Below are 21,191 nucleotides of genomic sequence, written 5' to 3'. Positions count from 1 at the left end.
ACAGTCATAAGAGCTGATTCAGGTTCTTGTAATTTGGAGTGTCCATGGCCTCCATAGGTTCCTGTTTGATGGTATATCGAGGATTCAAGACGCCAATGACCGAGTTGAAAAATCCTTTTTGGACTTAAGACTAAGGGCAATTAGGGAAAATGATATTTAAGTGATTTTAAGTTATTCTGCATTTAGATAAAATACTACCTACATTTAGTACCCACCTTGTCAAATTAACTTACCATTAGAGATGCTGGAGTATTTTAGAATTTTGAGCAGGGGGCAAGTGTGCAACACATCAGTCACCGACTCACCGGTGCAAATGTTAGCTGCCTATTGTCCAAGGCTCTGACTTATTATGGCTTTATCAACAGTAGCCACTGGTCTAACAAGCTCCCTCCTCTGTTCATCTCGCCTCAGGCATTCTCTTCCTACACTCTCTCTCCTCAACTTCGCTTTCTATCCTCTCATCACCACCTCTCATTACCGGCGCCGGAGCTTGATAACCATGGCGGCGACGCCCGAAGCGAAGGTTACGGCACCATACGGCTCGTGGAAATCGCCAATCACCGCCGATGTTATCGCCGGTGGCGAGAAGCGCCTCGGTGGAATCTCCGTCGATGGTCATGGCCGCCTTGTTTTGCTTGAGTCTCGTCCTACTGACGGAGGGTAAGTCCTCTTTCCTTTGACCATTATGTTTTCTTTACTAATTTTGTTTTTGTTGATTTTGCTGCTTAAACCCTACACCTTGGAATGTTTAGAACCAGTAAGAGGGAAATTGGTTTTATGTTTAGAACTAGGAAGTCTGCTATGGTTGATTGATCATGTAGCTGTATCATTTGGAATTGTTGATTAATTAGGAACAGTGATAATTTATGAAGTGCACAATGTTAGGGAGCTGATTCTTAGGACAAAAATCATTAGAACCACAAAATTATACTTGCTTCATCTCTCTCCATTTAAGGACATATTGCGAATTGTGTTCTAACTTCTTTTGTATTGCCTACATTATTTAATAAGTTTCACTTTGTTATGGAATTAGTGTTCGCAGAGGATGCCAAAGCACATGAATTTCTCTTCTCGTTATAGCTTACTACATATTTGGTATAGTTAGTGTACTCGGAATGATTTTAATTTCGTGAGATGTTACTAACAACGCCACAGTGTCTGTCATGTGATGGATTGTACTCTATTGCAGTTTTCGTCTACTGCTTGTTGGCTGAGATGCTTCGCCTGGGTTGTGGTTATCCGACTTCCTGTCAATTTTACTTGCTTCTAGTAATCTAAAATGCAATAATTAAAGGTTATAAATGTGTCTTAAATCTCGTATTCTCGTCCCTCTAATGTTTTGTAGTTATTCTTCCATTTGATAAGCTATTCAATGATGACTTGTTAGTGTTGCTCCCTTGCTTGTCCATCTTATCATTTGAAGCTCATTAGGATGCCAAATAATCCTTTTCATCATTTGAAGATTAGAAGTTTAGGGAAGCTTGGAGGCAAGTGAATAGATACGGTGTGAAATCCATTTTCTACTGCGAGGGCCTATAATATCGAGGGACGAGCTTCTATTCACCAACTTGCAACTCCTTAACAGTCCTCATCTTATGACATATTCATTATCTATCATTTACGTTAATCAGGATTTCAAAGTAATTGTAGGGCATTGTTGATCTATGTTAAAGGTTTGATAGGTGAACGGAATTTATCTCAACAACAAGAGCTATGAAAGTTTGATGTTACCCTTACGCATGCTTCCTTACCAAAGTGCTGCCTCTTTAGTTGTAACACATTCTACGCTCCTATGTCTGTCACGATAATTGGACTAACCCTTTAGTTGCTAGATTTCATGCGCTTATGATAAGCTATTGAAAGATGGTGATTCTATTATTAAGGGTTGTGCTGGACTCTCAGTCTGTGAGGCTGTATGGCATAACAAATCAATTATTAGGTATAGATGTCGAAGCTTATTTCATTCTCATTTGCCAAATTAGTAGCATTAAAAATACTTTCTCCGTTCCACAAATATCGCACCATTTTGACTTTTACATATTCACGTTGTGCCTTTGACCATCAATATATACATAAGAAAATATGTAATCATGTAGGATCTTGTTAGATTCGTAACGATATATACTTTCTAAATATCAATTATTATAATTTTTACTTATGCATAATTCAAGAGATTGAGAATCAAAGTCATGCATTGGGAAGTGTAAAATCAACATGGTGCAATATTTAAGGAATGAAGGTGATAGACGAGGTGTCAGACGAATAGAATTTGATTTTGAAATTTATGTGTAAATTTTAGAAAGAAGGTTATTCCATATTTGTCCTTTCAACATTTTCCCTTCATTGCTGAAATTGACTACCTTGCCTGTCTATATTAGGTCTTCGGTTATTATTGTTGTTGGTGGCATGTGTGGAAATTGTTCAATCTTTGATTAAAATATGAATTTGGTGATAGACGAGGTGTCCTTGTTAGAGAAGCTGATGATGAGGAAATGGCACCAGTGGACATCACTCCCAAAGAATTTTCTGTTCGCTCATGTGCTCAGGAATATGGAGGGGGTGCCTTTGCAATATCTGGAAATAAAGTAATATTCTCGAACAATAAGGATCAAAGACTCTACCTGCAGTCAATTGCTCCTGGAGGTAACCTGCTTATAGTTTTTGAACATTAATTCGCAGTATTCTCATCTTTGACGAGGTTATAGTTTTATGTGTATCATATTTACCAAACAACGAGGTCATGCACCTCCATTATCATTTTTTCTTCTATTTTTCTAAACTTTTAGCGTAGACCCCTCATGGTGGGGCATGGATTCTTTTATTCATTTACCGTTGATATCTAACAGCTTCATGCTACAAGTAATTAGCTCTTTTGTGTTTCTATCAACAAAATTATTTTCTAGTAATATCAACTAAGTTGGTGTGGGGCCATTGGATTAGATGCGTTGTTCTTTGTAATACAAATTATGGTTCGATGTTATGACGACTTTACTTGTGTTACTTTCTGATGAACTGGGATAAGGTAATGTAGTTTTAGCTTTCCCTTCTGCAGATTCTTCTCCCTCACCAATTACTCCAGATTATGGTGGTCCAAAAGTTTGCTATGCGGATGGAGTGTTTGATCCTCGCTTTCCCCGTTTTATCACTGTAATGGAAGGTACTTGATCATTCCTCATATTATCTTTCTCTGTCTACATTATTTTTAATTTTTTTTTTTTGGGGAGAGGGGTGGAGGGGGGGGGGGGGGGGGTTGTAGTGGTCTTTGATCATGTTGTTGTACCCATATTTATTGATTATTTTCTTTCCATATATTGCCAGATCAACGTCTAAGTCACTTAAATCCAGTCACCACAATTGCAGCAGTTACCCTTGGAGGTCATGATGTGCAAGGTAAGAAGGGAGGGAACAGTTTGGTGTGTGTATGCGTGTGTTGTGTGTTGGAAGATACATTATTTGGGTGCATGTTCTGCAGGGTTGTCTTTTTTAGAGCCTAAAGTTACCATGTCCACTATATGTTCTGTTTCTAATCCCTTCTTTAACTGTCACAGTCTTTCATTGTCATTATTTCAAATAAAAAGAAGAACCATGTTGGATATTGACTATCATACTACTGGTTGTCATTTACAGAACCTAAAATTTTAGTTGGAGGGAATGATTTCTATGCTTTCCCGCGCTTGGATTCTAAAGGGGAGCGAATTGCTTGGATTGAGTGGGGGCATCCCAACATGCCATGGGACAGATCAGAGCTTTGTGTTGGCTACATATCTGAAAATGGGTGAGTAAGATGCCACTTTCTTACTAGAGTTATTCTTATAGGACCTACCTCATTTTCAGTTGCACATAATGAAGTTCATTACTTGTGCTTTTAGATTTTATGGTATGTTTATTTCAACTTATTTTAAATTGTTTTGACTTATTTCAGCAAAAGTAAGTTCAGATAAGTTTAACAAAAATTAGTTTTTTCAGACAATTTAACACACAAATAAATTGTTTTTTGCAAAAACAAGTTATTTTAGCAAAAAAGAATTATTTTTCAAAGTAAGTTTAGATAAGTTAATTTCAGTCAAATTCAGGTGAACCAAACATCGCCTTAAATACTTGATCTCACTGAATAATTAACTCGTTAATTAATCTGAACTGCATTTATTACTCTTTGTATAAATACATTAAATGCATACTTGGAGCAAGGACATATTTCCTTCAAATACAAACAACACTTCACATACATTTTTGTTTCTTAGAAGATAGATAAACTCATTAGTTTGATTTCCTTTTGGAAAATAGAATTGGAATTAATTTTATTAAACTTATTTGCGCTACTCACGTATATTCGTAGTGTTCTGAAAATCATTTTGATGCATTAGTCGCACATAATTAGCCAAAAAGAATTGCAGTTCGTATTAATCAACAATAATGGAACAAAAATTTTGGTGGAAAACATTAAATTAAATCATCTATTTTTGGACGTGGGGTTGATCTCTTGAATTTCTTTTATTTTTATTTTTTGGAAGTTCTCTTGAATTAGTTAAGGATAACTTTTTTGTCCTTTCTAGCATTTTATTCTTGCATGTTATCTGCCGTTGATATGAGGTAAGGGCTAAGGTTAACCCAACTCTACATAATAGAGTTTGCCTTAAACTATAGAGGATCCGAAACCCGTTTGTACTTGCAGTGCCGTCATGTTTACTTGTATTTTGTATATAACTTGGCTGGTACGTTTGTGTGTAGAGATATCTCCAAACGGATCTGTGTCGCTGGTGGGGATCACACCCTTGTTGAGTCTCCAACTGAGCCCAAGTGGACACCTGAAGGTACCTTCAATAATTGTTGATCGAGTTTTAACCGCTGATATGCTAATTGTTACAATATACATATGGTTTATATTTGTCTGGTGATTTTTCATTTCATTGGTCTTCATAAACATTTGAGGTTAATAGCCTAGTAATATCACGAACTTGCTTGCTGTAATGGACCTGAAAGGTTTTCCCAATAAAATCATAATTTTGTTTCTATTTTCTGCCTTGGTGGAAAGAGTCATTGTTTAGGAATGGTAATATCCATCTTTACTGGTGTCCTTCCAATGCTATTGTTTAATGAATGTGTTTACGAGAGGGTAAAATTTACTTTGTGATCCATGGCGATAAATCCTGTTAAAACTTGAAAGTGAAAGTTGCTGAAAACTGGTGGAATGCTAGTGTGTATTTTATTTTTCTGCATGTGTATTTTATTTTTCTTTGCAGAAAATTCTAATTAGTTTAAACAGATCTTGGTGCATTGTCTCAAAGATCTTGTTTGTAACGGTGATAAGGTATATGGTGTGTGCTTGTATCTGTTTGTAAGCTGAGTACCAAGGGTCACGCTGCTGTTGCAGACGATGTAGTAATAAACTTGGCGATTGTGGTTAATGTGTCCAAAGAAGGTGTAGGAGTGGCATGTATGTTAATGTAGCATTTGGAGAGGCCATCCATTGTGACTAAGACCTTTCACTATTGCTAAGTTCTAGGGAGATCAAGATAAGCTCCGCTCTACCCTTAGGAAATGATGACTAATGAAATGTAGGCCTCTTATTTAACATTGTTCTAGTTGGATTGGGTCCATATTTTATTATCTGCTTTTCTTCTTAATTAAGAAAGGAGGGGGACTTTGAGAGAGAGACTTTTTTTCACAGTGACGATCTCCTATGACGATTCATGTTAGCCGACCCTAAATCATTTTGGGACTAAGGCTTTTTGTTGTTGTTGGGGACTTTGAGAGAGGGATAGTTAACCATGTCATAATTATACTTCTGAATAATGACATAATGATGCCATCATTATTAATTTCTATGTTTTTGGGGAGGGGTGGGAGTCGTAATGGTTTTAAAGTTCTTACCAAGTTATTATAATGGCATTATGAAACAGTTGAACATTTCCCGAATATGGAATTAGAACAATGATCTCTAAGTGCTTTCTTTAACTAAGTTCAACTAGGTTAAACTGATTTCATTTCAATGTTGCTATTTTAAGATGAAGCAAAGACATAGCTGGTATTGTTGTAATGGTTGATTTGTAATCCGTCTCTAGTTTGTTGAATTGCATGAACTTCAGATTTTTCTTGTAGTGGTACAACTTGATTTTGCCTACATATTCCTGGTTTTTTTTTTCTTTAGTCCCCTCTCTCTCTCTCTTTGTTCCTCTTGTGGTAATTATTAGAATCAGATTTAATTGTTTTTTGTAACAAAAATCCTAGTTGTGCTTTGCCTTGGCTAGGCTTGCAACCTAGCACTTGTATCAGTTATAGTTGTAGTCTCGAATTAATTAATTCTTTACTTGGCAACTTGACAGAAGAATATAACAAGTTAAAAACTTGTAAGAATTGGTTCTATATGTTGATACTGTATATTCATTGGCACAGGTGATCTACTTTTCATCACTGACAGGAAAAATGGATTCTGGAATCTGTATAAGTGGGTAAGGCTTTTAGTTTTAGTCCAGCTCACATTTATAAGTTCATTAGCTTGTTATAATTTCTCTGGACTCCCTCCTTCCCTTGTGAGCTGTGTTTACTAGAGACTAGTGTTGTGGGATGTAACATCTAAATTTCTGAAGAAGATGGTGGATTAAGCTGGTAATGCCACATACCCTTTTGGTAAAGAGTAGATTTCCTTGTGGTCCGGGTGGTCCTTTCCGAAGCTTAAGTCAGTAAGGAGGTTTGGAATAATTTAAGAGGGAGATTGGAGAAAGTAGAGAACGAATTTCAGCAAATTTCAGCAGTGTAGTTGCTCTGATTTTGAGGTTGATCGTGTCACTGTTTATGAACGAAGGGATATCAATATGGGGGGGGGGGGGGGGGGTGGTGTGCCCCTTTGCTTGCCCTAGGTGGTTGAATTTATGGTTGAATTTTTGATTTTATGGTTGAATTTTTCATGATAGTCTAAAGGCCTGGTGGTTTTTCTTTTGAACCTGATGCTTATGCTGAGAGCAGCTTTGTGTCTAGTTAATGTGATTCTTTATTATTGATAATTAATATCCAAATAATCCAACATGAAAAAAAGGAGAATGAGCCATTTCTTTTTTTATCTCAGCGAGATATCTAATAATATTCATTTGGTTGATGGGATTAAAAATTGAAAATTCTAAAGTGATTCGGAAGTTTGCACAACGCGGATCGTACTTGAATAAATATTGAATGTTGTGTGGCAATTTTCCCCAAAGGGTTTATAGCCGTTTGAATTGATAATTGTATATGTTATTTTTGTTGTTGACAGATTGAATCTAAAAATGAGGTCATTGCTCTTTATTCCATGGAAGCTGAATTCGCAAGGCCTTTGTGGGTTTTTGGCATGAGCTCTTATGAAGTCATAAACAGTCGTGATCAAACAAACTTAATTGCTTGTAGCTATAGGTATGTCTCTGATTTTATTGACGAAGAATTGTACTGGTGTATGCATGTTGTTCCATATATGACTTATCAATTCGCTTTTATAGCATTTTTTTTCCTGTAAGAATTTTGGTCTGGTGTCCCGAAACATATGTAATAAACGGTTCACACTTTAGGCCATATATCACTGTCTGCTTGTTAAACACCTAAGAGACTGCGTCATTAAGGAAGGGAAAATTTGTCAATTATTACCTAGCATATATGCCTCTTTGTCACTTATTACCTTAGAAAAAAGAAAATTGTCGATTACTACCTAGAAATCTGGAAAGAAATTACTACGGTACCTTTATCTCTATTATTTCAATTAATGTACTTTTAAATAAAACAAGGGTAAAAAAGAAAAAGAGAAAAACTCACATAAGATTATAAGAAAAAATGAAGTTAATTTCCTATTTACCAAGTACTCCTCTCTTCTTCCCAAAATATTACCCAAAAGGTTAAGTACCAATTAATTGATTATCAAATTTAGTTGCAAAAATTATTAAATCAACCGGGTCTCAATCTCTAATTCAGATACTCTACAATGCCATTTTAGGTATTATCTCTCTCTCTCTCTCTCTTGCAATTTGTTTTTACTTTTTAAGTTCTCCTCTATTTGCTCACAATCTTGTAAAATTTGTTAACAACTCTTGATTTGTAATGATGATTTTGAGCTCTGGATTTGTTGAGGAACAAGGATTGGGTGAATAAGTTAGTTAATTATTTGCTTAATATTTTCAATTATTTAGCTGGGTTTGAACTTCAAAATTGATTATTAAATTTTGGTTAGAGCTTTTGTTGTTGTAGTTAGTATTCTACGATTGTTAATTGGTTGAAATGGTTGGGTAAATTTAAATTAATTTCATTAATTAGTAAATTAATTGGTTTAAGAGCTAGATTGTTGTTGATTCAATTGGTTGATGGTACCCTATTTCATGGTAATTGATAATTGATGAGAAAAAACGAGAGGTGAGAAGAGAGAGATTAGAGGTGAGAGTAAGAGTAAAGAGGAGAGAAGACAATGGACAGAGATTAGAGGTGAGAAGTCAGAGGTTAAAGGTCAGAGAAGAGATAAGAGAAATTATTTATTGTTTTTGGGCTTCATATTTCATAAAAGTGACATTAAATGAAGAAATGCCTATCATGATGTCACTTCTGGCCTAGGTAGTTGTAGGTAGTAATTGACAAATACTCCTTAGTGAAGCGATGTACTCTTTGATGTGGTGGGTTTTTCTTTCTATGAAGAAATATTTCTGGGTTTAATACTGTTTTAAGTGTTTGTTGTTGTGATGCAGGTTGAAAGGGAGATCATATGTTGGAGTCCTTGATGATGCTCAGAGCTCTTTATCTCTTCTTGACATTCCTTTCACAGATATAAGCAATATTGTATCATCTCATTCCCCGACTTTCTCTTTCTTGATGATTGAGAAGTTCCACCTTGAACTGTTGTGTGATAGTTTATAACATATGCCTTCTTTCGTGTGAAGACAGTAGGTCCCAATTGCTTGTATATTGAGGGAGGATCTGCTTTACATCCATTATCAGTGGCAAAGGTGCACTAGCTATCCTTTGAGTATATCTTTTGTTTTTTCCTTTTTTAGCTGGCTTTAACTACAGTAGTGCAACTACATTGGGGAGTTTGATTGATAGTTTCTGTTTGTTTATTTACTGTGCGTGCTTTTTTTTTTTTTGGGTGAGCAGGTGTTGTTGGATGATCAGAAAATAAAAGCAGTAGATTTTAGCATTATGTGGTCTTCGTCACCAGAAAGTTCAAAATATGAGTCATATTTTAGCTTGCCGGAGTTAATTGAATTCCCTACTGAGACATCTGGACAAACTGCTTATGCATACTTCTATCCTCCTGCTAGCCCTGCACATCAAGCTGGTACTGGGGAAAAACCTCCACTTTTGTTGAAAAGTCATGGTATATGAAATTTTCTTTGCTACTATATGAAACAAAGCTGGTACATGTAGTATTGTCGATTGCTGCACTCCCTTTTTGCCTTACATTTAATCTGTGATGCTAGGACCTTAGGGTATATGTTTCGCATAAGGGTCTTGATTTAAGAGTCAGGCAGAATACTCTTCGCTTGAAGGTGCTGGGACACACGTCTCCAAAATTAGGATATGGAATTGTAAACAAGAATACCTTCTTCTGTTTCATTTTGTTTCATTTGAATAAATTAGGAGGAAAGAAGTTCTTTTATAGTTTTTGGCCAAATGTGAAGTGTCTTTAAGTATTATTACTGATTGTAGGTCAGGTGTCGAGCATATATATAGTTGAGCTGGTTTAAAGAGTTGGACCATAGGCTTTTACTAGCAAGTTGCTATTTTTATTTTGTTAAATTAGAGGATGCATTATGGATTTTGGTTGTGATCTTCAGGTAGTGGCATATATCCTTTTCTTTAAGAGAAAACGAAAAATTGGACGCGTGTATGACTGAGTGAATCACTAGCTACTTCACCCTCATCTCCTACTGTCAGATGCATTTCTACATGAAACATTTTTCAGTCTTTGTGCGTCTTAGAGGAATTTTGCATGAGTTAAAGGAATTTCAATTTTGATATGTTTCAGAAACAATAAAATGAGTCCCGTAGGTGTTTGTGCGCGCTTCATTGCTGGAAATATTTTATCGAAAATATATTTAGAGTACGCCATGTTGCTCTGGTTGGTGTATTTTACTTTGTATTATTTTGTTTATGATGTAGGAAGTATCCTAATCTGTTTGAAAAAGAAAATTCAAATAGGTCAATAAGGTTCTAGGCTATGTTATTGTTCTTTATTTATTTATTAGAAGCTTATGCATATTGTGTGAGACTCTAAACAGTTCCATTGAATCCCAACTTCCTTAGGAGGACCCACTGCAGAGACTCGTGGAATCCTTAATCTTAGCATACAGTACTGGACCAGCCGTGGTTGGGGGTTTGTCGACGTTAATTATGGTGGAAGTACAGGTTAGGTCAACCATTTCTCAATCTTTCCTGTATGCAGATGCCTGCCAATTTATTATGCTTACCCAAACTAATGGTCATTTTTTTTACTCCCTCCGACTCTTTTTGTTTTTTACGTTTGGTATTTTGCACGCGTTTTAACGACTAATTAATGTGCATTGAGATTCTTCTAAGTTTTTATGTAAACGAGGAAAATTACGTTTATTTATAATGTTTTTCACTCTTATCAAAATTCTGATATTGGGAAAATGAGAAAAGGTTAATGTCTTTATGGAAAAGTGTGAGGGATTAAATGACCCAATTGATTTAATTGGTTAATATAATAATTGGGCACAAATTTTGATAGAATATTAAATCATTTATGTGATAATATAAAAGGAAATGTAAAGAACATTTTGAAATACCCAAAAAGGAAACGTAAAAAACAAAAAGAGACGGAGGGAGTATCTATTAGTGTTGTACAAAAACCTCTTGGGAGTAGCCACTTTCAATCTCATGTATTGTAACTGAGATTTGCCTTTTTGTGATTTCATTTTAATCTTTCCTTTTCTATAGGTTATGGAAGAGAATACCGGGGGCGTTTGTTGAAGAACTGGGGCATTGTTGATGTTGATGATTGTTGCAGTTGTGCTAAATTTCTGGCATGTTCTATTCTTTGCTCTTTTGTTCATCCCAAACCTGTTGTTGTCCAACATGCTGTAAGACTAAATCTATTTGTTTGATTTGGCAGGTGGGCAACGGCAAGGTAGATGGTAATCGACTCTGTATAACTGGGGGTTCTGCTGGTGGATATACAACATTAGCTGCTCTTGCTTTTAGGGAGACTTTCAAAGCCGGGGCTTCTTTGTATGGGGTAAGTATGTCCCCTACCCCCCTTCCCCTCTCTAGGTGTTTAATGGAAGTAATTGTATTATCAATCTGACAGCTATCTGTTTTGGAATTAACTTTTCCCATGTGTTGCTTTTTGAACAACTTTGGATAACTTCCCTGTTTCCCTTGATTTATTTGCTTATTCTGTTTTATACAGTGATGTGACCTTTAGAGTCACTGTCTAAATAATATAATATTGGAAGTATTGGATGTTTTATTATCTTATGGACGCAAAGAGAAAACGGGCAACCAAGCAAGGCTTGGCCTATTGGTTTATGGTTGTGGCATCAAACCCCACTAGGGGGCACTTCGGGGTGGGGATTGCCTTACCCCCCCCACCCCCCAAAGTGCACTAGCCCATTCTGGGTTGACCCGAATAGGGTTCCAGCCCGGTAGGGTCTTCTCCTTACCTGCCCCCAAAAAAATGAGGAGGAAAAATGGGAAGATATTTATGTTCGTTGACTAATAACTCAATGAAAACAACTGGGAATTACTGAATTAGTGCTCACTAAGAATAATAATCAAGAACCCATAGCTCTCTAAGAATCTCAGAGTGGGTCTCTCCTATACTTACTAAGTTTAGAGGAGTATATGTTGGTGGCCTCACAAAAAGATCGGGATTCTGTGTCGTAAAGACTGATATAATTTGTGCTTAACTTGTGCAAAGGACGTGGCACAAAGCCTGTAAAGTATTACTCCCTCCGTCCCTTTTTGTTCGCCCATAGCTAAAATTCACTTTATTAAGAATTGGGTGTAAATTACGCACATGAGATGATAAAGTGGGTATATGAGGAGAGAGATAGAGATAGGATAAGTGGGAAAACTTACCATTTAAGGTATGGAGCAATTTCAAAGGAACACCCCAAAAAGGAATATGGGGAAAACAAAAAGGGACGGAGGGAGTATAACTTAACCTAACCACTCTGACGTTCTAAACAAAAGCTGAAAACTGTCCCTAATGCCATGCTGTTAGCCACGGCATAATACAAGTAAAACCACCAAGCATACTGTAAGCTTGCAGGCCCCAATATCAGTTGAGATAACCCCACTAGCATGAAAAAACTAAAAAACAGGAATCTATTATCTATAGAAATAAGTACTCCCTCCGTCCCATAATTATAGTCTCGTTTGACCAAAAACACGGGTTTTAAGAAAAATGGAATATAGTACATGAAAAAGTGGAATAAAGTACAAATGATGATTGAATTGTATGGAAAAGTGGAATAAAGTACATGTGAATGAGAATATAGTACATAGGAAGGTTGAATATAGTACATGGGTGGGGTTTTCAATACATTTTTAATTAATATAGTACATGATAAAGTGGGGACCTTAGTAGCCAAAATTAGAAACAGGACTATAATTTTGGGACGCCCGATTTAGAAAACAGGACTATAATTTTGGGACGGAGGGAGCATTAGAAATAGTAGTTCCAAATACGTGTGACGGCTTTGACACAGAAATATTTTTTCGGTGGTCTCTATTATATATAGTTCTATACCATTACTCCAGGTTCGAAGTCGAGTATATATTTTGATGTTCTGGAAAAGTAATTTGTTTTATGTTCTTAAATTTTCTCTCGTTTGGGTCAATATTGAATATAGATGCCGTATGGTTTTAGTTAAGCGAAGTTTTTTACTTGCCTGTCAAAAAATATCCTTAGCTCCGCATCCCTAATACATCCCCCAATATGATTAGTGTTTTTTTTTTTCTTTTTCTCTTGCTCGCTAACCTGTTGTATATGGTTCTGTTGATGAACAGGTGGCTGACTTAAACTTACTTAGAGCTGAAACACACAAGTTTGAATCACATTATATTGACAATCTTGTTGGTAATTATTCTGTGCCATCTGAAACAGATTTTTTTGAAGATGAGTTAGCTTGCCATTCCGTTGGTCTTTGAGCAATTTGGTTGATTCTATCTCTATCACTGAAGTTACTGTAACTTTTCTGCCATTGTAGGAGATGAAAAAGCTTATCACGAGAGGTCGCCCATCAACTTTGTTGATAAATTTTCTTGTCCAATTATTCTTTTCCAGGGATTGGAGGATAAGGTATGTGTGTGATCTAAGCTCTGTTCTTCCAGTTACTAGGGGTGTGAATTTGGCAGTTTGAAATGTATCATACAATTTCAAGTTCAAATGAATGAATTTAGTCATTAAATTTCTCGGATTCTTTAGCAGGAAGAAGCATCCCTAAGTAGGGCATTATCCCCAAAACCACCCCTAATTTAAAACAATACACAAAACCGACTACCCCTAATTAACATTCTGTCTACCCAACACCAGTACACCAACCATACTCCCTCCATTCTTGAATGTTAGTCCCATTTCCTTATTTAGTTGTTCTTTATATTAGTCCCTTAACATTAATCCCCTTTATATCCCTGTAAATATCCAAAAAGCCCACCTTTTTACTCTCAAGTAACAATTTATCCCCACCAAACCCCTCAATTATTTCGCTTTCCTACCCATATGGGCTATTTTCTATTGAAATTCATGTGACAATTGTACTTTTGTTGGATTGTCTTAGATTCCAAAAAGGACTAACATTCAAGAACGGAGGGAGTAGTAGTTTTCTGTTAATTTATTGTGAATTACAACTAACATGAAACACCAGTCACTTAAAGGCCCTCCCTAACCACCATCCCTTCGCTTCACCACTACACACCCCCTGCCCCCACTGTGACCACCATTTGCCCCCACTGTGACCACCATTTCTCCTTGCACCCTTTTTCTGACCTAAACCACCATGACCACCAATTCAATTTAATCCAAAAAATACACCTTAAATCTCACAGTAACCATTATTAGTTATTACTTTTAAAAGCTATTAATCAACAAACATAACAAGGGGAGTATGTGATTTTGAACCTTGGACAATGGCCTTGTTTGGTTGAGAGAGTTTTGAGTAGAAATTAGAGGTTTTGACCACTATTAGAGGTTTGACTAGTCAAAACCTCTAATTGTGGTGTTTGGTAAACAGAGGATTTGAAGAGAGGATTTGGCTCAAACCTCCAATTCCAAAAACGTTGCAATGAGCAGCGTTTCAAATGGAGGATTGAAATTATGTAAAATTGAAAGACAGCTTTGCCCCCATCTTCATCCTCTACTCCTATGGCCTCCATTAACACACCTGGAAAACTTTTCTGTAAGAAATTACGAAGTACTACTTTTCCATAGAACCACAAAAAACATACAATTGATAGGAACTGATGATAAATAAATAATTACCCTCTCAAGTCTCAACTACACAATTGTTTATCCTACCAAAATTCATCAAAATTGCTGCTTGATAATCAAAACACAAGAAGACCATGAAAATTTTGTTTATCCTACCCAAATTCATCAAAATTGCTGCTTGATAAGTCAATCATAAAAGACCATGGAAATAAGGAGGAGATTGAATAGGCTGGTTTTTATTTTTTGTATTTGGGCGATCGAATTAAGTAAGGTGGAGATTGAATGGCTGGAGTATTTTTGTTTCCGTTTGTAGGCGATGGAAACAAGAAGAAATTGGGAGAAATAGTGAAATACGGAGTAGTTCTCATTACTCTGCAAAAACAATTTTTTAGGGGTTTGTTTACCTTTTTTTTAAATAGTACTCCTATTTACTTATGATTTATTTATTTTGTAATAAATTTTCATTAAGTTTGTCATGAATTATTAAAGGAGTTTAGTTATTTATACTTGTCTAAATTTGTACATTTGTACTTAAAGCAACTCACCATTTACATTTTAATAAAAAAAAAAGGAAATAAATGTCACACAAGATCAATGTCCATAAATGTCATTTTACACAATAAACTAATTAAAATCTTTTAACAAACCTCTAAGTGTTACCAAACACATTTATATAAACAGCTAGTCAAATCCGCAGTCAACTCTGCTAAACAAAAAGGTAATCAGCTAACTGCTATTGTGAACAGTAAACAACTAAACGCTAACCTCTGGTTACCAAACAGGGCCAATAGGTCAAAGCCCAATCCAGCGATCTCTACACTTCAAGTCTTTCAGATACCGCCTGTAGAGAGAATTGGTTGACTTTGCAAGCAAAGATATATGTGGTGGTCAGGGAAGATGATTATTTTTTTTCCTTCAAAAGCTGGACGATTAAGTACCGAATAAGTATAGTTAACTAAAAATACCAATGGTTATGGATGGAAGTCCATCACATGGTCCAAATCTGTAGGATAGTCACATACATGATACACGAGAATTTAGGGCGTTGGCACTTGAAAGCATTTCAAACTAACAAAATTATTAGTAACATGTTAAATAAAGGTTGCTCTTGAGTAAAGCCGTAAAGGTAGTTTTGGCTTTATATGTCACGGAAGCCTCCGTGTAACACCATTTCAAAGCCAATGGTACTATACCGAACCATTGTAGTCTTTATCTATACTTTAAAAAGCATTCTAGCACGAAATATATCCGCAACGTGGCACTCTTTGTCCTTAAAAAAAGACAACAAAACTTCTAACCTAAAGTGAAATAAAAGGTTGAAAAGTTAGGTTAACTTAGGTAGTATTTGGCCAAGCTCTTGAAAATGTTTCTCAAATAGAAAAACTGAAATTTGGCCAAACAGAATGTTTTAGAGAAGTAGAATTTTTTTTCCTAGAAGCCCAAAGAGTCCCAAAATAGCTTCTAGAGGGTGTAGAAGTAGAAGCTCCAAAATGGAGCTTCTGAAAACAGCTTCTCGGGGAACAATTTTTCTCATTTAATGAAAGTTTCTTTTGGCCAATAATTACCCTCGTACAGTTCAAGAAATCCACAATTGTCCCAAATAAAATATGCTTGACCAGTTCTTCTTCACCTCTACCACGAACACTCCAATAACGAGACAAATTCACCTCATCCACAATACCCGAGACTCAATTACTAAAATACAAACCCAAAAATCGAACAATTGATTCTCTTTCCAGCAAGATAGCAACATAGGTTTATACTTATCACTTATTAATTGAAATAAAATAATTATTACTTGATTGAATTCCTTTTAATGAGTAGATGCATGTATCCATCGTCGTGATACGACGAGGATTTGACGGCGGCAACGTTGCTGAAGGTTGTGGCGATTTTGATTGCAAGAGAGAGGGGTATAAATGAAGGTTGGCAGCGGCGATGTTGATGGCGGTGACGCCTATTAGTAGTGTAAATGGTGGAAGGGTGGTGGCAGTTTGGTTAAAGATCGAGAAAGAAAGAGGTTGGAAAGGTGGTTGTTGTTGGTAGTAAAGCCTAACTTATGGGTAAGGGAAGGTGGCTGTTGTTGGTGGTGAAGCCCAACTTGTGGGTAAGGGAAGGTGGTTGTTGGCTGAGGGAGGGTGGCTGGTTGTTGGTGCCTTTTTTTTTTGTTTTTAAGGTTATTGTGTTTTGATAGTTTTCGTATACTCTCACCTTAAAGAAAGAATGAGCATTTTAATTTTGTAGTCTTTTGTTGTTTTTCTTGTCAACAATATTTTTATATAACTAAATACGATGCTTTTTTAAAGCTACTATAATAATATTATTACTCCATACATTTTTACTAGTAATGATTATATACAAATATTCAACAAATTACTTTGGAGTATGATTTTTTTTATTTGAAAGATTTATCACAAGTCAAATACTATAAAAACTTAAATGAGCCAAACAACATAAATTTGTTTCTGTTTTAGAAATACTTCTTAAATTTTGTTGTCAAACACTTCTGTTTTTCAAAAGTGTGTCTCTAGGAACTGTTTAGGTAGAAGTACTCCTAGGAAATAGAAGTTGTTTTCCAATGCCCTCCTCTTCCCTTTCTTTTTACATATTAAAATAATATGGGGTGAGATTTCTCCGACACTATATATGATAGGCGTGTCTAAGAATTAGTCAAGACACTCTATTGACCGTGTTGCCGTGTCTGCAAAATTTTGATTGGAGTGTCTGATCCTCCGACACCGGTGTCGGACATGATACTTAAATCAGCGTCTGAGCAACACAGACTTCTATTTTAAATATTTTCTCACTACAAGTCTTGAACACCGGACTTCTACTTTCAAACTTTTGTTAAGACTAATTTATTCACCGATGATGCTTCTTCTTCATCTTGGATGCCAAAAATTGAACATTTTTGTTTGTCAACCAAGGTGTCGAAGTAACATAGTTTTTCATTATTTTAACTGCTTGTAGTTGTAGATGTTCTATCAACTTTTACTGCCACTCATTTCTAGAATTAAGATGTTTTTTTATTATCAATAGCCACGCAGGAAAATTGTATGATATGCAACAACATAAGGGTGTCCATTGACTATGATACACTTGGGAGTACCATGCACACTTTACATCCGCAATATTTTTGCTCATTTAGAAATCTCCTGAATCAGTAAAAGTACCCTTGGGTATTCAGGTGTGTATAAGGACATTGCACAATCACTACTTGGGGCATCACCGAGTCTCTCGTTTGTTATTAAAATTGCCATATGCATGCTCAAACTATTGGCATTGACTTGTTGAAAAAGTTAACGAGTAAATCTGAGATTTGAGATAATGAAAATATTTAGAGCCATTTTCATATTTTCATAATCTAGCAAGAGATGATGCGGAAAGTATGATTCTTACTGTAATACAACAACAACGACGACCAAGCCTTATGATTTGGGGTCGGCAACATGAACCGTCATAAAGAACCATCATGAGGAACTACATGTGGAATGTGAAGTAAAAAAAGTGAAAGGTTTCTGTTTAAAGAGAGTAAAAGAGAGTAACATGCAAAGATGAGGTAGTGAAGGTGAGGGTAACGAGTAAAGGAAACAAGATAGGTCGGTTTAAAAAAGTGGTGTAAGTATGTTTTGAAAAATAATTAAATTGAAGGTCGAAAATGAGAGAAGTTTGCAAAGGAAAAAAAGAAAACACAAAAAAGAGAAAAGAGAAGAAAATAGTCATGTTGTCGTCGTTATATATTATCTCCCTCCACTTCGCCCTATCTAATGCCATATTTTCTTCAATCCCTAATAAACTCATATCACTCTCAATCACCCTCTTCCGTGTTTGCTTTGGTCTTCCGCTCCCCCTCACAATTCCATCAGTTTGCCACTCTTCAAGCCTTATAACCAACGCATCATTTGGCCTCCGTCTTACATGGCCAAACCACTTTAGTCTATTTTCCCACATCCGTTCTCAACAGCGTAACCCGTTTCTTTCTTCCTAATCACCTCATTCCTCAACCAATCCTATTTGGATCACATCCAACACAACATACGCATCTCCTTCGCATTAATCTTATGTATGTGACACAACCTTGACATTCTGGTCTAATTACCGTACGGCCTTCAATCTATGGGGCATGCCAAGATCACATAGGGTTACATAGAAAGTTAGAAACCGTGTAACACTCTTCCATTTCAACCAATCTGATTCTTCTATGGGCAACATCTCCATGCAACTCCTCATCCTTTTGTATAATAGATCCTAGGTAGCGAAAGAAATCTGTATCTCATCCAAAGTGATTGTCCCTACCTCTCTGCTTCTATTACTGTAAACTTACACTCACAAATATTTTGTCTGCGAGATTCTAAAGTATGTCTCGATAATTCCAATATATTTTCCATACCTTTTTTCGTTTCATTTTCCAAACAACATGCACCATAGTATACTGTCTTGAATCGAACTCTAGAATTCGTCCATAAATATGGCAAAGAGAAAAGGACTAAGTATGGAACCTTTATATTTTCCAACATTGCTCCGCACACTCGTGCTAGCTCCCTCATACATGTCCTTAATGATGTCAATATATTTCTGCAAAATCTTTCTCCTTATTAAAGCCCATTAAAGTACTTCTTTATGTGCCTTATCATATGCCTTCTCCAAATCAAATGAAAACCATATGTCGATAGCTCTCCATTAGTTCTCTCATAAAATGAATGACCTCCGTAATTGGTTCTCCCTATGTTGCTCAAACACGGATTTAGTGTCATGTCTGACACTCCGACCAAAATTTTGCAGACACGGTCAACGGTGTCTTGACTAGTTCTTTAGACACGACTATCATATAAAGTGTCTCAGAAATTCCTACCTCATATTATTTTAATATGTAAAAAGAAAAAGAAAGGGAAGAGGAGGGCACATCAATATTTTATTTTACTTTAGAGCTTTTTAATCCGGGTAGCATCTGATAAGACTAATTTATTCACCGGTGATGCTTCATCTTCATCTTGGATGCCAAAAATTGCTTAGTTTTTGTGTAATTTTTTTTGTTCTCCTCCGTTCTTGAGTCTTGATTTTGGATCCTTTGCTGACACAAGTGTTGATACTTCCTTGGACACTTGTAAAGTGTCATGTCGTGTCTTCAATCACTCGCTCCAAAAGTTTCATAGTATATGATTTATTAGTTTGATACTTTGATCCCTAATCTTGGACGTCTCCTTTATTCTTGTACAAAAAGGGATGAATGTACTTTTCCTCCACTCCCATGACATCTTGTTATTCCCCCAAATCTTGTTAAAGAAGGTTGTCAACCAATCAATTCCTCTCTCCCAAATATCTCCAGATCTGATCTTAATAGGGATGCCTTCAGGACCTACTGCTTTCTTCAATACCATCTTTTTCAATGCCATTATTATTACTATAATGCATCAACTTTTTTTAAAACATGGATTGCAATGATTTTCGCTGAAATTTTCTATTAGTTCACGACTTTATACCATGATGGCCATATCATGCAACCAAACACCCTTGAGATACCGCTTTCTTGACTCCTATAAGCATCCAATTGAGACCTCAACTTCAGACACATCCTCTTTTCTCGTGGTTTTAATTGATCGTTGAAACTCGAGTGACAGGACTGATTTTATGCTTAGTGAATTTATATCTTGAAGCATGAGCTTGATGTCTTAAATAATTATTTACTAATTTCACACCCAGGTTGTACCTCCTGATCAAGCTCGAGTGATCTACAAAGCATTGAAGGAGAAGGGTTTGCCTGTTGCCCTTGTTGAGTATGAAGGTGAACAGCATGGGTTTCGGAAGGTAAATTACGTTCTCTTTTTATTTATTTATTTAATATACACTACATGTAAATTATGCAAACCCAAATGGGAATTTTGATTTTTTGGATTTTGCACAGGCTGAAAACATCCAATTCACTATTGAGCAACAAATTGTCTTCTTTGCACGCACAATAGGAAAGTTTAAAGTGGCTGATGATATCACTGCAATCAAGATTGATAACTTTGACTAAGTTGCACCACGTATGATTGCTTTTGTGGGGGGTGTTTGACTCAATCATGGCTTATACAGTGACCATGGCGATCCTGTGATTCTTTCGCTATGGTTAGTGGCTCATATTATTGACACGCAATGATGTTGGCCTCCCGAAACATTGGATTATGCTGAGGCGTATAATCTGTAAGCAGCAGTGTTATTTTCCTTTTCTTTTTTCTTCTGGAAGAGGGGGGTTGTTTTAGTGGAAAACGTCCTTTGTAGTTAATCTGCAGCACCTCACTGGAAGTGATTGGATAATCATCCCTGAAAAGTGCCTTCATATTCTGCTTATTTCTGTTCTGTTTCAGATGCTTGTTTCTGGGAAAGTCCCCAATGATTTCAACTTTGTATAATCATAGAAACATATGCTTACCTACAGTTAGGTTTTTCTTCTTGTCACTTTCAATTTTTAGCATTCTGCAAATTGGAAAGGATCATGACTAAAAAGAATAGCTTTTCTTTTCACAAGTGAGTATAGGTTCAGGTTGTCTTTTTTGCTTTTATATTGCATCATATGTATGTTTTTCTGAGGGCGTCAAAATCGCAGCCAAGCATGTATTATGAAATACATGCCATGGGCTTGTTTGTAATTTCCCAGTCATTTTGAAATTGTTGAATAGTTAACCCCGTTTGCCAACTTGGATCCCATATAGAAAAATTGAGTACCAATTTTGTAATATGAATACCATTTTAAAATATTTAGCACCATTTTTGTGATGTTAATACCACTTTATAAAATTTAGTACAAAAC

The 21,191-nt window shown here is 36.0% G+C and overlaps 1 protein-coding gene across 2 annotated transcripts; it reads left to right on the top strand.

Moving 5' to 3' along the window:
• The first annotated feature begins 278 nt into the window (after positions 1-278).
• Positions 279-20,943, top strand: LOC110795546 (uncharacterized). Of its 2 annotated transcripts, none has more exons than XM_022000563.2 (18): positions 279-660; positions 2,456-2,643; positions 3,053-3,157; positions 3,319-3,390; positions 3,628-3,775; positions 4,729-4,811; positions 6,394-6,449; positions 7,247-7,383; positions 8,694-8,784; positions 8,886-8,951; positions 9,100-9,283; positions 10,252-10,353; positions 10,906-10,991; positions 11,081-11,203; positions 12,982-13,051; positions 13,182-13,273; positions 20,102-20,206; positions 20,304-20,943. In XM_022000563.2, exons 1-18 carry the CDS (start codon positions 350-352, stop codon positions 20,415-20,417), a joined length of 2,133 nt encoding a protein of 710 aa, XP_021856255.1. In that variant the 5' UTR covers positions 279-349; the 3' UTR covers positions 20,418-20,943. The 2 variants fall into 2 exon arrangements, with proteins under 2 accessions (XP_021856255.1, XP_021856254.1); XM_022000562.2 differs by having other exon boundaries at positions 9,100-9,322.
• The last annotated feature ends 248 nt before the right edge of the window (positions 20,944-21,191 follow it).

The sequence above is a fragment of the Spinacia oleracea genome, chromosome 5 (genome assembly GCF_020520425.1).
Source record: "Spinacia oleracea cultivar Varoflay chromosome 5, BTI_SOV_V1, whole genome shotgun sequence".
NCBI classification, from domain to species: Eukaryota; Viridiplantae; Streptophyta; class Magnoliopsida; order Caryophyllales; family Amaranthaceae; genus Spinacia; species Spinacia oleracea.
The sequence above is the reverse complement of the archived record's forward strand: the minus strand, read 5'-3'. Positions and strand labels throughout refer to the sequence as shown.

What these genes read in the sequence shown, in the direction of transcription:
- LOC110795546 (XM_022000562.2), top strand. Translation starts at nt 350, where the DNA reads ATGGCTTTATCAACAGTAGCCACTGGTCTAACAAGCTCCCTCCTCTGT. An exon ending in TCTCGTCCTACTGACGGAGG is followed by an intron (nt 661 to 2,455) that starts GTAAGTCCTCTT and finishes ATTTGGTGATAG; the next exon opens with ACGAGGTGTCCTTGTTAGAG. An exon ending in GGCTACATATCTGAAAATGG is followed by an intron (nt 3,776 to 4,728) that starts GTGAGTAAGATG and finishes GTTTGTGTGTAG; the next exon opens with AGATATCTCCAAACGGATCT.